Genomic DNA, 15625 nt, shown 5'->3' with positions numbered 1-15625 from the left:
TAAAACTGTGGGGCTACCACGCTCGGGGACAAGTGTAGTGTCAGCGTCACTGAAAACTGGACGTCCTGACCTTCCAGTAGCAAACCCATCAGCGGGCAGGTAGTTTCCGCTTCAGAGCCTAAAGATGACCCCTTAGATCATTAACAGGAGTTTTTGACGATAACTCAAAAGCAGCTGGTTTTCAGTATATGTTGTAAAACTTTCAAGCATGAGGGCACAGTAAATTAGGATCAACTTCTGTCCTGGGTGACCAGCTGCCTGCAGAGGCCCGCTGGGTTGGGCGGGGGGAGGGCCCAGCCTGCCCCTCCTACAGGGACCTGCTTCTGAGTATTTGTGAAATGATGCAGTTCTAGCTCTGACACTGTCTGTCTGTCCATAGTGACCACCAGCAAGCAGGTGGGTCCGTGGGTCGACCACTGGGGAACCTCCGGGAACCTGCCAGAGGCAAACCTGCAATGAATGACCCTTCCTGACTCTGCTCAGACACCCCTCCTGGCACATGGCTCCATCGCAGAAATGTCTACTGTGTACCTTCCAGCATCAAACACCGCGGGGGTGCCCACGGTGGGTGGCAAGGTTGTAGGGAAAGCCCAGCGTCTGTTCTCCGGGGGGACGGAAGCATGCCCAGAAACTGCCTGCACAGAGTGCCCGGGAGGAGGGCCGAGGGGCACCTGAGCGGGGCCTGATGCAGAGAAAGGGCTCTGAGAAAAGGGCGGTGGGTCCAGAAGGTGCCGTGCGGGCCTTGCCAGTGCTGAGCGAGCGGCATCCCGCGTGCTGCGTGGGAGGAGAGAGGGAGGCCCACGCAGGCTGCTTCCACACTGAGAGCTGGGGCTAAGCGCCACGCCGGGGCTGAGAGCTTCCTGGGCTGACGGAGTGTTCCACGTTCCTGCTGCCCCATAGCCAGGGGCCACATGAGCATCCGATGAGTCACACGTGGGACTCCCCGTCAAATCTTTCCCTCTGCTTTTAGCTTTCAATGTGGATGGCCACACTGGCACAGCTCTGGACCCTGGCAGGGCTTCCCGGGCCTTCCTACGAGTGTAGGGTGACTCCAGAGATCCCAGGATCAGGGAGGGGGCAGGGAATGGCCCACGAGACCCCCAGGAAGGACAGACAGGCCAGCAGGGAAGTGAGGGAGAGAGTGAGGTTGAAGGTTAAAAACGATAAAAGACCAAGAGTCACCACCGCAACCAGAGCACCTCACAGCTGAGGAGGGAGCGAGGTCAGGGCCGCCCCGCTGATACTCAGGGCTCAGTAGACCCCTGCAAAACCCAGGGAGGAAGCTGAACACCCCGCTGGATGGGGCCTGGACCTGGGGTGATGACCCTACGGCAGGGCCCCCTCATTTCATGGCGAGCCCCACGCACTCCGTCACTCGGAAAGTAACACTTTTACACTGTTGTTGCTAGGCAAATTTCATAGCAAATCTCCTATTTTTTTCTAAATATAACCACCCCTTAGATGGGGCACATTAACAAAAATGTTGCTGCTAATAGAAACCCGCTGCCCACCAGAGCCAACCCTGGGCTTCCATCACGTGTCTGACGACCCAAAGGGCAGACCCATCAGAGGGGCCGTCAGCCTGCTCTCGGGAAATTAACCAGCAGGTGTGTCTGACACTCCTGCTTCCACGCACCAGGCTCTGCGAGTGGACTCGGTCTATCCGGCCACAGCCTGGCATGCGAGGGGCAAGTCCAGAAGTTCTGGGGGGGACAAGCCACCCCGCCGGCCCTCCCGGGGAGCCCACGACGGCCTGACGCGGCCCGCAGCGTGCTCACCTGTGACGAGGGGCGTCTGCGCGGGCGGCTGCTCCAGGAGGACCACGTGCTGCAGAAGGGAGCTGGGAGCCGCCCCCGAGTCACGTTCCAGGGGTGCGGTGCCCAGGTAGGGGGTGAGGTGGGTGCCGGGGAAGAGGGAGATGCGTTGCTGGAGGGCCGGGAGGGCCAGTCTCTCGGCCTCCTGCTGGCTGGCCGCCCCCTGGAGAGGCACAACCGGGCTCCCGGAGTCAGGGGCCTGGGACGGCCGCCCCGCGCCACTGCCACCCAGACCCGTGGGCGCCCACTTACCGCGGAGGGGCCGGTGGCGGGAAGTCCCAGCGTGATGTTGGGCAGGGATGGTGACGTGTATAGGGGCAGCGGGCCCACCGAGCCTTCTCGCGTCACGAGTCTGTGCGCCAGGCTGGTCTGGGGACAGAGCACACAGGGCCATCACACAGGCTCTGCGCCGCCAAGCCTGGGTGACACTCGCCAAGGGAAATGACCACAGAAAACACTTTGGGGCAGACCACGCCCAGTTCTGAGATCCCCGGTACAGAAATCTATTAACGAGGACAGCACGGGAGCGAACACGGCATTCAAAGCAGGCCACAAGCACTACAGGCCTGATTCACAATCCTTCACTCTCTTGTTTTGTTCTTATTCAATTCACTCATCATTGTAAACTATCAGAATAAAATCTAGGACAATATATTTAAAAATATATTCTTAGAGTCGGGAATGTCTTTCCAAACATAACATGAGAGGTAGAGACCAGAGAAGAAAGTATTGATTAAAAAAGAAATCCCCTCACATAAAAGGCAAATAATGGTGACAACAAGGTTGGCAACGTATAGTAGAGACAAAGACCAATATAAAAAGAGCATGCAAATCAAACAAAAATTAGTGAGAAATGACAAAGAAGAACCAGTATGGAGAAAAAAAATACTCAACATCATCAGTAATCTAAAAACATATCTAAAAATCTAAAAACATTTAAAAACCTATCCAGTTGGCAAACATTTCCAAAAATGACTACAGCACCTTGACCCAGAGAAACAGAAACACACTGCTGGCTGGATCATAAATTGGCGTGCTCCTTCTGCAGGACAATTTGGCAATCCATGTCAAAAGCCTTAAAACCGGATCTAACCTAAAATCCTAAAATCCCACTCCACCCTCAGGATGCACTCTTAGGAGATAAAGCTGGACGCACACAGACCTGGCCACAGGAGCGCTCTCTCCACGCTGTGCTACAGCGTGTCAGAGGATAAATCCATGAGGGCGCGTTTACACATGGGGACGTTCAGGTTGGAAAAATCTTGTTGATGACTTGGGAACTTATTTATCACGTGTGGTTAAGTACCAGTCCCCGAGGACTTGAATTGCTGTCGTATTTCACATCTTTTTGCTTCTAGAATGAAGGTTCTTTGCTAAAAGGACACTGTCCTATTCACACCGTATCCTCCCTCACTAGTCGCCCAGTGACGTGTGCGGGACCAAGGGCACAGGAAGAAGAGGACGAGAAGGTGGTTGCCGTGACGCCAGCTGGTGGTGTCATGGAAAATAACACTAGCGCTGGACATATAACCAATTCTCTCCTAGTTCTTCTCACAACGGACTACATAATTAAGGATGAGAAACACTTTGGGTGCTTTAAAATTTCATTTGCAAGGTTAAAAAAAAATGTGAGCTGAAAGTTGTCACAAGTTATTGTAAACAATGGCGGGCTGCCTGTAGCCCCGGCTGGAAAGTCCATCAGAGGACTGGGCGATTACCACCCCAGGGCGTGTGCGCAGGTATTCGGTGCTTTGCAGAATTTCCTAGGTGGCTTCATGGTGTCATACTTGGAAACACACACGCACGTGATAAACTCCGTCCTCATGCTCTTAAGGGCAGAGCAGGAAGGACCGGCGTTCTTCACCTGGGAGGGAAGTTAGTGCATCTTCCCCAGAGACATGGCTGCGGCCACCTTTAGTTCGTTCACATATTCAACTGTACAGTAATGATTAAAGGGCTACTTTAAAAAGTAGTCCTTTTTCTAGATAAAAAAAAAAAAAATCAGCAAGCTATGATTTAGAGAAAGTGATTGAGATTGCCAAGGAAAGCACGATTTTGTTCCTGGATTTGTCCAGGAACAAAATAAGCAAACATTTAATGTTTGAAAGTTGTCATTGCCTCTTTATAACCAAGGCTTTTTTTATTTTTATTTTTTTACCTGATTTATTTTTAGAACTAAAGCGGCCTTCTGGGAATTGTCTGGTATGTTGATTTGTCCGCATTTCCGGTGCCGGCCATCTCCATCTGCCCTAGACGTGCTCCTCAGCTGCCCAGCTGCCCAGAAAGGCCAGGACTGGGGCAGCATGCCCTCTGCACGCCCCCGAATCACACTTGGCTTTCGGCATCGGCCGAATGTCCTCCGCTGGGGAGAGGCTGTCCACGGGTCAGGGGAGCCCTGCTTCCTCCATGTAAGCGGGGCGGGGGAGGTGTGGAGGTTGCTGAGCGCCCCTCAGTCAAGCAGGGAAAGGGGGTGCCGGGCCGGTGGGCCTCGCTCCCGCATGAGCACCCCGCCTCACCTCTGGACTGGAGGAGGAGCTCTCAGAGGACTGTCCCATTCTAACTGTACTCGAAATCCACAAAGGACATCCAACTGTGATCAGATTTTCAAAGACCACCCCCACGATCACAATGAATATCTAACGTAAAACATGAAAACTGCACTCTTTACGTTTCTTGTGAATCCTCTGACGTCTACTAATCTGCAGTAGCTTAATTTACATTAACGTGTGATTTGTAAAAATTAACACATAATTTAAACTGGCATCCACCCAAATAAGGCATCTCTACAACATGAACCATTAGGTACATAACTGCCCGTTTTAAATAAAATCAGGATCTATGACAGCTACTGACAAGCCACATCCAGCACTCACATCTCATTCCAGGTAGCAATTTCTAGGCCAAGCTCTAAGGCTAATTACAGGTAGACCTCAGCTATTAACTCAGTCTCACGGAGAAGGATTGTTAAAACTTTTAATAATGTAAACAAGTATTTTAACCGGTAGGTTGAAATGCACAGGTAATAAAAGGAGTAGACATATAAAGGGAAAGAATAAAAGAAAATGGGGATTCGGCAAGCCAGAGGCAGTAGTACAAAATCATTTCTAGCAGTCATCTTAGTTTCTAAAAATCTGCTTATACCTTAAGCGTCTAGAAATTGGAAATGAAAATGGAGTGGACAGGTGTGCCTGTGTCCTCCAACTAAGACTTGTCAACCCTCTGGAAGGGCAGGACTCATTTCTAAATATTTAAGGAAGAAAGTAAATACCAGTATTTGATAAATTATAGCCTCCTGTAAGTTGGAAGGAACGTAAAAAACCTCATGAGAACCTTGCAGTCAGGAGGACCGTCTTGATCAGGAAGTACACGGCACCGCTGGCTCAGTCCAGGGAAACGAGGTGTGCAGCCGGCTCCCCAGCGGTCGCCCCCGCCCTCGGGCCCCTGATACCGGTCGGCACCCGCCCATCCCAGTGGGCACGGGAGAGACGACTGGAAGCAGGCCCTTGCGGGGGAGGGTGCCTGGCACAGGGCTGGCACGAGGCAGGAGCTCCAGAGACGCTTGTGGGATGAGCCGGGGGAGAGAAAGTGAGTAAGGAGGGAGATGAATGCATGGAGCGAAGGTTCTGGAACCTCCGGCCCGGAACGTGGCCCTGACCGAGGTCTGGTCAAGGGCACGACTTGCAGCCAGCCCTGGGGCCCCTCCACCTGGCCGGAGCAGCCCCCCAGAGAGAGCTCTCCCAGAACTCTCTCTGCACCCACACCCCTCTCAACCTGTAGCACACCTGGGGTCTGACCGGCAGAGGTGAGGGTTGCTGACCCCTGTGGTCAGAGGCTCCTGGTTCCTGAGATGCTTCTGAAACGCTGCCCCTGACAGTCAAGATTGAAGGGCAGCTGGAAACTGCTCTTTGGAGCCAAAAAACCAGACGTGGGCAGGAGCGCTGGGCACTGACCTCGGTCGGGATGCTGGGGACAGCGGGCGCGATCCCATTCTCCGCGCTGGCGTTCCCAGAGCTGTTGTTGGGCGAGCTGGGTGCGGAGCCCGGGGCGCTGCTGCAGGCCGAGTCTGGGGGTGGGAGAGACACCTGTGAGCCTGACTCGGGTCAGGCAAGGACACAGCTTCCGAGGCCCTGAGCTGCGCTGGCCGCCTGTCCTCAAAGCTGCACTTCTGCTTCGAGCTGGCTGACGGCAGAAGTCCCAGCAAGAAAGAACAGGACCACGGTCCCCAAACAAGGGCCATGGAGCTAATTCCCTGCTCTCAGTTTTGCTAGCGACCCCTTGTGAGCGTCGCAAGCCTGTGGCTCACCGAGGCCCCACTGGCACCTTCTAAGCTGTGCACATTCTCAACTTTATTCCCCTTTCGAAAAGTCTCATCAAGATGATTGTAAACCCCAGAAAAAGAGACCCTGAACACTTATTAATATTCTAACAACAAAAGGCAAGAAAACACAGAGGCCAAATGACTGTGAACAGGGGAAGGTCAGATCCACTGTGCTTGCTTACAGAGCCCCCTCGGTCAACGTGTGCTTTGAGCTAATCCTTGCATTTTCCAAACACTGAGGGAACAGCACAGCTGGTGGCTTCTGTCATTGATCAGGGTTATCTGAAAACTCACCCCAAGATACTCTCCAAGTAGCTGTGGCGGGGGGAGCGGCCCCAGCCCACGCATCGGGGCTGGGACTGAGGCGGCCGTGTGTCCCAGCCGGGTCGGCCCCTCAGTGCCAAAGGAGCCGCCGTTGCTGTGTGTGCAAACACGCGACGTAATAGGAGGGTCTCGTCTGGCTGAACGGCGTTTATCAATGGCAGCCTCTGGTTAAAACCTTCCAGAGGGAGCCAGCCTGAGCCATTTGCCTTTCCCTCCGGAGTACTCACCGACCACGGGCACTGACGACTTAAGACTCTGCCCTGATCTGGGCTCCCAGGCTCGAGGAGGGGAGGCCTGGGCCACCTCCCTAAGCTGGCACCCCGAGGGTGCTCAGCAGGCCACCCTTCAGCGCACGAGACCACGGAGCTGCCCGCGGGGCCTGGCGGACTCTGAAACCTGGTTCCAGCTGAACTCGGGGTGACAGTGAGGAGGCTGAGGGTGCTGGTGTGGACGGCAGTGCCCATCCCCCAGCGCCCAACCCCACAGGCCCGGCTCACTCGGGGAAGGAGACCTGACCCCAAGGGCACATGCACGACCCCCTCAACCCAGGGGACCGTGAGCGCTCTCATCCTCCCCACCGAGCAGCGGTCCCCCTGGGGACACCCTGGCAGCAAGTGGCTCTCTCCACGCGAGGGCCCGCCCCGCCCTCCGGGGCACTGATGGTGAACTCAGGCCCCGGCTCCCCTCCCTCCTCCCACCAGATCCAGAGCCTGGTCTCCACCCAGTGAAGTCACATTCACATGCGCCCCCCTGACCGGGGGCGGTTGGGAAGGCCACCTGGGCTGGCAGGTGTCACCCTTCACGCGTGAAGACAGGGCTTGCTTCCCTGACCCCCATGGCAGCCATCCCCCTGCCTCGGATGCCCACGTGGTGAGCCCCTCCCACCTTCCTTTAAGCGGGCCTGTCTCAGCAGCATCGGCAGATAAACTCTCCCAGGTGTGCGTGGGAAAGCACGACAACTTTCGGGGGCAATAAAAAAATATATATCTCTCCCAACTTTTCACCCGTTTTCAACTCAATAATGTTGATTATTTTTTCATTCCACTTCAAGGAATCTGGTCTAAGAAAATAAATATAAATGCGTAATCGTCACGATATTATTTGTATCAGCACGATGGAATACCATTAAAGGTGCCAGAAAGTGTTGTGACTAATATCAAGTGAAGAAAGGATACAAGTGTACACAGGGTGTGTGACAAATGCACAGAAAAAGGACTGGAAGGAAATATGCTCAGATGTTAACGGCAATTTTCTCCGGATAGTGTTGGAGGGGCAGCTGATTCCCTCGTTTGCTTTCCCCGATGGGCACGGCTTTGACGAGGGACTGGGAACAGGCAGAGTGACGCTGCCACGTCCCGGGACCTGTCTCACCATCATTTCAGCGCCACCTCTGGCCCACGTCTCACCGCCGTCCCTCCCCATCCCCCTGTACCGGCCGGTGGGGCTGCTTCCGCGACGCCGTGGACCTCTCCTGCTCAGGGACCTTCACCACCTCCCCAGTACCCCGGGGGAGGTGCCCCCGCTCTCTCTGGGACCCTCCCTGCCTGGAACTCCTTATTTTCCAGTCTTGTGGAAAGCCAGCTCTGCTCAGAGCACCCTGCCTCTCCAGCCGCTGCGGGGTGTGCTGGCCGGGAAATCCATTCCTCATCTCCGTGCTGCCTGCATTCACCCATCAAGCTTCCCCGGGCCCGGCGTGGCCTCCACTGCTGCGCTGCCCTGCCCTGCTGCCTTCGCTGTGCCCTCTTTGGGTAACACAGCCCAGGGCCAAGCTGGGGCCGCGTGCGGTGCGTTAGCTGCCCCACACGTGACGTCTGGGCTCTGGAGTTAGATTGGAAGCTCCCTGGAGGTGAGAACGCAGCTCACCATTTTGGTGCCCAGCCCGGTCCTGACACAGTCACAGGCTGACAGCATGAATGCCAGAGCCGGCGCTCAGAAAGAAGCCGCCGGGGACTCCGTACCCCCAGAGGCAGGACTGGAAATAAACGCAGGGGCCCGCCGTCCGCGGCCTGGCATCCCCCAGAGAGATGAGGCCCACGTGTGGTGAGACACACGCTCCAACTCATTCGAGGCCCGAGTCTGAACGGAATCCCCCAGGCAGAGGATCTTGAGGTGACACTTTTCCCTGATCTCTCTACCAGAATGACCGCACGATGACAAAGATGGGCCCCCGGGCATGAGCCCTCAGGCTCCGCTTCACACAAAGCCATGAAGTCCAGAAGCAGACCCTCGGACTAGGGGTTTCAGCCCCGGGCTGCGGGACAGGGCTGAGGGCACTCCGGCTCTCATCCCATCCCAGGCCCTGGGCTCAGATCTGAGTGTGAGGTTCCCGGCCCCTCACGTGGGGCGCACCAGCACCCAGGAGCCCCTCCTCCTTCCCCTGGAACTTGGCCCTGAAGGACGCTGCCGAGAGCCCTGGTTTTCCCAGCAAACCCTGCACTTGGGGCAAACGTGGTCCCGCCCCTCCTGTTACCAGGCCGCCTGAGCAGCCCCTTTGTTCCGTGATTTTAGGGCTGGTGGATGTGCACCCTCTGGAAGTGGGGTGCACGCCCAGGAAGTGAGGTGCGCCCTAGGGACTGGGGTGTGTGTCGGGAAGTGGGGTGCATCCCAGGACGGGGCTCTGCCTGGTGGGTGTGCTTCCCCGAGGCGGCCGCTAGGTGGGGGCCGAGAGCAGCGCGTGAACGGAGACTCGGAAACTCCCAGGCTCCCTCCTCCTTCCCCCGCCCCTGTCCGTCCCACTCTTCCCAGGAAGATTCTCACGCTCTCCAGTGGTTCAGACACTGTTTAATGGGCAGTGGGGCAGGTAGGATACGTGGCATTCACCACTGCTAGGGCAGGATCAGTTAAAACCCCACCTTCGGAGAAGCCTCCACTTAAAATTCCTGAAAGTCTCCTGTGACGTCAGGAGGTCTGACTGCTCTCACCTGCCAGGCTGGGTCAAGGTCGGGAACAGGACACGCTGCCGTACAGGGATAGGGACAGATAGGGACGGATAGGGACGGGCCTGAGACCCCCTGCTGGGGCACCAACCGTGGCCCTGGGACTCCTGGGGCTGGCACTGCGGGCACAAGAGCCCTTGGGGCGGGGGGCGGGCGGCGGTGGGGACATGCGGAGAGGCAGGTTTCGGTGCTGAAGGGACAGCGCACAGGAGAGCCTCTCAGAGGGCAGCGGGGTTTGCACGAACATACCTGTGACATCCAAAGGACGCTTTTTTAGAGCCGTGACCACTGGCCCATCTTTCCTGCGTAACAGGGGGCTGCTCCGCCTTTCAGCCACTTTCTGCTTTAGCCTGGAGCGTAATTTCAGATTGGGTTCAGAAGCTGCACGAAAAGGAGACACTATTACAAGCAGGCAGACACAACTGGGGTCAAGGTTATCTCGTGGGCAGTGTAAGAATATGCTCATTGGGTAAATATTAGCTGAACCCAGACGTGGTGTTCCAGGGTGGAGCAAGGCAGCATCCTGAGGCCTCGGGCAGAAGACGTCCAGCCCCATCCATCAGTCCAAACACTGACTCAAACGTGCCTGATGCCTTCAGTGAACTGTCTGCGACAGAGGGTTATATACACGTTCGAGCGGCCACTGCGTTTGCAAGGAGCTGGGAGGAAACCTGGCCATCGGGGATGGTTTTGGGGCTCTGGCCCACGAATGTTACTATGACCCCTACATTACAGACTTTCCCGTTCACCTGAGAATCACAAATTCCTCCCTCAGGTGACAGCCCAGGAGCCAGCTGCCCACTCGAGCTCCCGGCCACCGAGAGGGTGCTAAGGTCAACCCCCCCCCCCCCCCCCGCCCCGGTGAGAGGATCAGCCATGCTGCCTGCAGGTGTTCGCCTGACCCCTGGGCACAGGTGCTTAGGCTTGGTTTGGTTTTGGTTAACAGCTCTGCTTGTGTGCGTGGAGCCCTTTGCAAACCCGCATCTTTAAGCCCACGGTGGTCCCAGCCTCTGCGCCTGGAGCCCAGACCACCCCCCAAGCCGGGCCAGTCCAGTCCCACATCGGGGGTGGGCCGTCTTGGGAAGAGGGCAGCCTCACACAGCCGGGGCCCTCCCGGTGGCCTCCAGACACAGGAATCTCAGCCCCACAGGCCGGCAGCTCGGGGGTCCAGGACAGTGGTAAGACCACCACCCCGGAGACGCGTGTGTTCCGAGGCTTTACTCAACTACATTCAAGCTTCTACTACTTGTGGATTTGCAAACCGGCGAGTTTTTACCTTTTGTTTTTGTTTTTAATCAGCTACCCTGCTGTTTTTAATCTTTCTGGAACAGGAAGTTTACTGCTGTCTAGAGCAACAAGCAACACAACCAAATTCCCCCCGGAATCGGACGTAAGCTGGTTTGGGTTATAAGAACCGGGCCATGTGTGTGTCTCACGGCCACTGTGACTCTGCCCTTTGGGGAGCACAGGGGGCAGGGCTGGGGGTCCAGGCTGCCGGGTGACCCTGAAGGAGGCTCAGAGGCAAAGGACGGTTGTTCTGTGGATCCTGGAAAGAGGAGAGAGAAGCAGGCCCCCTAAACGACGGTCCCCAGAGAAATCAAAGGTGTGCAGGGAAGGTGCCAGCCCTTCCCAGAGGCTCAACCTGCTCTGGAGGCACTGATTCTGGGAGAGACGCCCTCTCTGCTTTGCAGCATTTGCGTATAAAGCAAGGTTCCCTGGCAAGACTTTCATGTCGAAAGACGAAAAGGATCCAACTACAAAGCAGCCTTCCCCACTGGCTAGAGGATCCACTTCTATTGTTTTAATACTATTTTTACATTTTTGAGATAACTGTGGATTCACATTTCATTTGTCTCTATTTCTACACTTAGTTTCTTACTTTATCATTATTTAAAAAGAAAAAAGAAAGCCCAAACCCCACCAGATTAACAGGCAAGGAAACAACAACTCTTCTCCCACTAAGATCTCAGCTGAACCGACACAGGGTTTCCACCACCACGTGTCCGGCCCGGGGACGGAAGCTGCTCGTGAAATCCAGGGCAGTGCAGCACCCGCAAAAGGGAGTGCGCGGCCCCCGGCCCCAGTGGGGGCCCCTTTCAGGGGCACTGAGGTCAGTCTATCTGGAAGCAACACCGCCTTGTCCTGATACCACGCCCAGCAGCGAGTGAGGAAAGCGGAGACTGAGCCACCAAGGATGCCCAGGACATGGCGGGGGCAGCGGCACAGAATTCAGAGAGTGCGTGTGCTCAGAGCTGCCCTTTTTGGAATCCTGAAAGGACAGTGAAGCACGCTTCAAACAAAGGTGAGAGAGCAGAAAGAAGATATCTGAAGAAGAAGTTGAGAAATCTGAAAAATGGGAGTGAAAAGGCCCAACGTCAAATTAACAAAAACGCCAGGAGAGGACAGAGCAAACGGAGCAGGGAAAATCACTGGCAAAGTAATTCGAGGTGTGTTGCTCCATCAGAGGAGACCCGGTGCCCCAAAGGGGTCAGCGTGGGCTCGCTGTGGCCTGCAGCCCCTGGCCGGGGGGCGTCCAGAGAGGTTTCGGAGCTGCAGGGCCCAAGGGTCTACCTTGCGAGCAGTGTCGGGTTCTGCAGCGGCCACTCCCGGGGCAAGACAAGGACCTGAAAGTCCTGAAGGAAAGTGGCTTCTAGACCCACCCACATCATCCATCACGTGGGAGCCAGAATAAATGCATTCACCAGCATGCGAGGACTCAAGAAATTCACACTCCACGCGCCATTTCTCAGAAGGCTTGGAAGAGCTGCACAACCAAGATGAAGGAGACCACACACAAAGGGGCCCGTGGAGTCCAGGGAAGAGGGGCCGCGTCTCCCCAGGACACCGTGCAGGGGGGTGTCCAGGGGCCGTGGGGGGCTTCCGGGCTGGAGCAGAGCTTCCGGACTACCTGCCCTGGAAGAGGGGCTCCTCCATCTGCCAAAGCGTGCGGACGAACTGAAAGCAAGTACAGGGACACGTGCGGACGAACTGAAAGCAAGTACAGGGACACGTGTGGACGAACTGAAAGCAAGTACAGGGACACGTGCGGACGAACTGAAAGCAAGTACAGGGACACATGGGGACGAACTGAAAGCAAGTACAGGGACACATGGGGAATATGGCCAACGTTTTATAATGACTACAAACGGAATATGACCTTTAAAAACTGTCCAGTGTACAATATTGTACATCAACTATACCTCAATTAAAAAAAACAAACAACCCAGGCACACAGGAAACTAAGCAAATGAAAGGGTTAGGGCAGGGCCGGGCAGGGTGGGGTCAGCCGTTTCCCGAGTGAGCCTTGTGGGGCTCTTTGATTTATGGACATTTATTTACTTCTGTAACAATAAAAAATAGAAAGACAAAAGACAGACTAGAATATAATTTTTTGTAGCATACACGACAGACACAGGATTGGTATTAACGTATAAAGCAACAAGGAAAAAAAACCAGCCAAGAGAAAAGCGTATGGGTGAGCTGCCTTTAAACACTGGACGTTTAGGGACCCTCCCTGTGTGACTGGTATGGTCGCAGACGCTGGGCACAGGGGGTGGACGGGAAAGACACGGTCTGGCCGGCAGCCCTGCTGCCTGGCTCAGGAGCACCGGGCACCCTGTGCCACGGGAGCGGGCAGAGGGGTTCTGCAACACAGCACTCGGCTTACTCCCTGGTAGGGAAGATGGAAAGTAAACAGAGACACCCAAACCCCACTAACGATGACAGAACTGCTCTTTGGAACATCAGAGACGCGGTGACTTCTGCACCCATCACACCGGCTCGAGTGACTGGTGGTAGCACCCCACGAGTGACGTGGGATAGGGGCCTCTCACAAGCGGCTGGCAGGGTACCGCGTGCCCGGCTCTCTACGCTACGCACACTCACCCGAACTGGCAGTTCCATTTTCAGGATCTATCCTACAGAAACAGTGAGCAAAGGGACCTATATTTGTGGCAAAATAAAAACTAGAAAACTGTTACAACTGCTGTAATTTTCGCATGTTGGGATAATATAGAAAAAGGTGCTGATCTTAATACATTGAAATGGAGTGGTATCCATGATACAGTGTTAACTGAAAAATAAAGTTGCAGCCAAAGGGCAAAGCAGGTGTTTTTGTTGACAAAGAGACTGTCTGTACACATCACACACACACGCACACCCTACACAAAGGCACAGACCACATCTGCGCAGAGAGATGCCAAACCAGTAACGGGAGCTGTCTCTGGGGGGTAAGATGCAGATGTGTGCATTTTACTTATGTTTTAATTTGTCGTATGTATGCATTCCTTTTGTGATTTTTTAATTAAAAAAGCACTCTACTTGATGCTTAAGACTGGTATTTTTCTACACCCTCTTTCCTACTCAGTAGTTTCAATAGCGTATTTCAGGTGGCCATCAAGCTCAGACATGAACAGTGCGTATCTGAAAAAGATTCGTTCAAGATCTCACTTCTCATGTGAGAAGAAGTCCAAGTTTGATAGAAATCGAAGTTTGAAGTGAGGCCCTTCTCAACGTAGACACTGCCTAGTACCTGACCGTACTCGCCATTTCTACACGTTTCTTTGGAAAAGCACAACAAAGCCTTTTTGAAAACCTTCTGGGCACATTCACATCCATTGTTTAATGAGCACAAAGTTGATGGAAGACAGGCCAGTACAAAAGCCCCCTGCGGGGGCCGGAAGCTGAGGGGACCCGGCAGGGCCAGGCACTGTGGAGCGAACCCCCTTCTCCCCGCCCCGGCAGCTCAGAAAGGGCCGATTCCCTGGCCCGGCCCTGAGCAAGGGCCGCAGGGCATCTACCACCCTGCACCTGACGCATACAAAACACACCCAGGTACAACTGTGCACTGTGTGGGCGTTGCCCACAACTGCCCAGGCCGCCAGGATGCCACGGGTTCCGCAAACTGCATCAGAACAACGCATGGACCACGGGGCGACCGGTCCCTTCCCAAACTGCAGAGGCGATCATCACGTGTGACGAAGGCGGCTGTGCCCTCTTCTCTGGTGACCTCGAACCACGCTACACGTGGACGTAAAATATACTAGTACAACTACTGTTCAGCTCACCAGGAGGCAGGGAAAGCTTCGCTTACTCACTGACAACATGTGGCCACAGTGATCAGAGACACCCCGTTCTGCCCCGGCTGCTGAGCGCCGCCTTGCCTCCGGCAGACCCTTATCAGGCGGTGGAGGCCCTGCTGGGGTGCAGGCTGCGGAGTGGGGCCCCCCAGAGGCAGCCCATCGGGCCAGGGCCTCTGCAGAGACCTGAGACGGGGCCTCGGTCCGTTCTACCTGTACTGGGGTGAAAAGCTAGCTTTGCCCTCCACGTGCCTGGGCCCCCTCCCTGGCCGGGCCCCGCAGGTGGAACGTGACGTCCACCCTGGGCCTGGACCCTGCCGTTCATCTCCTCTTGCGGGGCTGGAAGAGGCTGAGGACTGTGGCCCGTCGCCCCGCCCACCACACCAGCTCAGGGCCCGGCACCCAGGAGGCACCCGGCCACTGCTGGCTCACTAATCGCAGGGAAGACACAGGCGGGTTGGCAGCCGCTGCTCGGGCTCGGGCACGCGGCACTGCCTTGGAGTGAGCGCACCCCCTGCAGGCTAAGTGCCAGGAACCCAGTGGACCCCGGCTTACGGTCCTGTGACCCGGCAAGGCACCCAGCGCGAGTGTCCACCCAGGGGCCACTGCCAGCCCTGAGCTGGTAACAGCCACGCGACTCCCTGCAGACCTGGACTCTGTCCCCTGGGGCCGTCCAGGAACCACTGGGACAGCAGTCGCTGACAGCAGGGTCGTAAAGGCTCACTGAGGGGTTTTCAGTGACTGGATTGGGTAAAACGGGCCATAAGTATGCCCCACGCTCACTCTACAAACCAGACCCTGCCACCCCCGAGGGAACACTGACAGGGAAGGGTGGGAGAGGGGCTGGAGGGCGTGGCTCCGTGTCCCTGGTGGCCTCACTGGCGGCTGTGTGCACGGCCCACGAGCGGCCAAATCCTCCCTTCTGCTCCTGACTCCCACCCACCCCCCGACCTGCCCTCTGAGGCAGCAGCCCCACAACGGATCCACCCCTGAAGTAGCGGCACTGCTGCCCCATTTCACAGATGTGCAAACTCGCTCGGCGAGGCTGTCTGCCCAGGACGCTGGACGGTGAGGGCCAGGCTGACTGCAAAGCTGTCCCTCGTGAAGCAGCGCAGCTTCAGCCAGCGATGGAGAGAAACCCGTCGTGTTTCCCGT

At 55.9% G+C, this 15625-nt stretch overlaps 1 protein-coding gene across 3 annotated transcripts in view; it reads right to left on the bottom strand.

Annotated features, from left to right (window-relative positions):
* Nucleotides 1–15625, bottom strand: part of HDAC4 (histone deacetylase 4) — a 294251-nt gene that overhangs the window by 65417 nt on the left and 213209 nt on the right. For all 3 annotated transcript variants that reach the window (XM_068544110.1, XM_068544113.1, XM_068544112.1), the window contains exons 8-11: nucleotides 9642–9773; nucleotides 5765–5877; nucleotides 2067–2183; nucleotides 1779–1977 (exon numbers count right to left, since the gene is read on the bottom strand). In XM_068544110.1, coding sequence (XP_068400211.1) covers nucleotides 1779–1977; nucleotides 2067–2183; nucleotides 5765–5877; nucleotides 9642–9773 — 561 coding nt within the window. The remainder of the gene's footprint in view (nucleotides 1–1778; nucleotides 1978–2066; nucleotides 2184–5764; nucleotides 5878–9641; nucleotides 9774–15625) is intronic.

The sequence above is a fragment of the Eschrichtius robustus genome, chromosome 5 (genome assembly GCF_028021215.1).
Source record: "Eschrichtius robustus isolate mEscRob2 chromosome 5, mEscRob2.pri, whole genome shotgun sequence".
Lineage (NCBI taxonomy): Eukaryota > Metazoa > Chordata > Mammalia > Artiodactyla > Eschrichtiidae > Eschrichtius > Eschrichtius robustus.
Note: the sequence above shows the minus strand (reverse complement) of the source record. Positions and strands in the feature narration are given on the sequence as shown.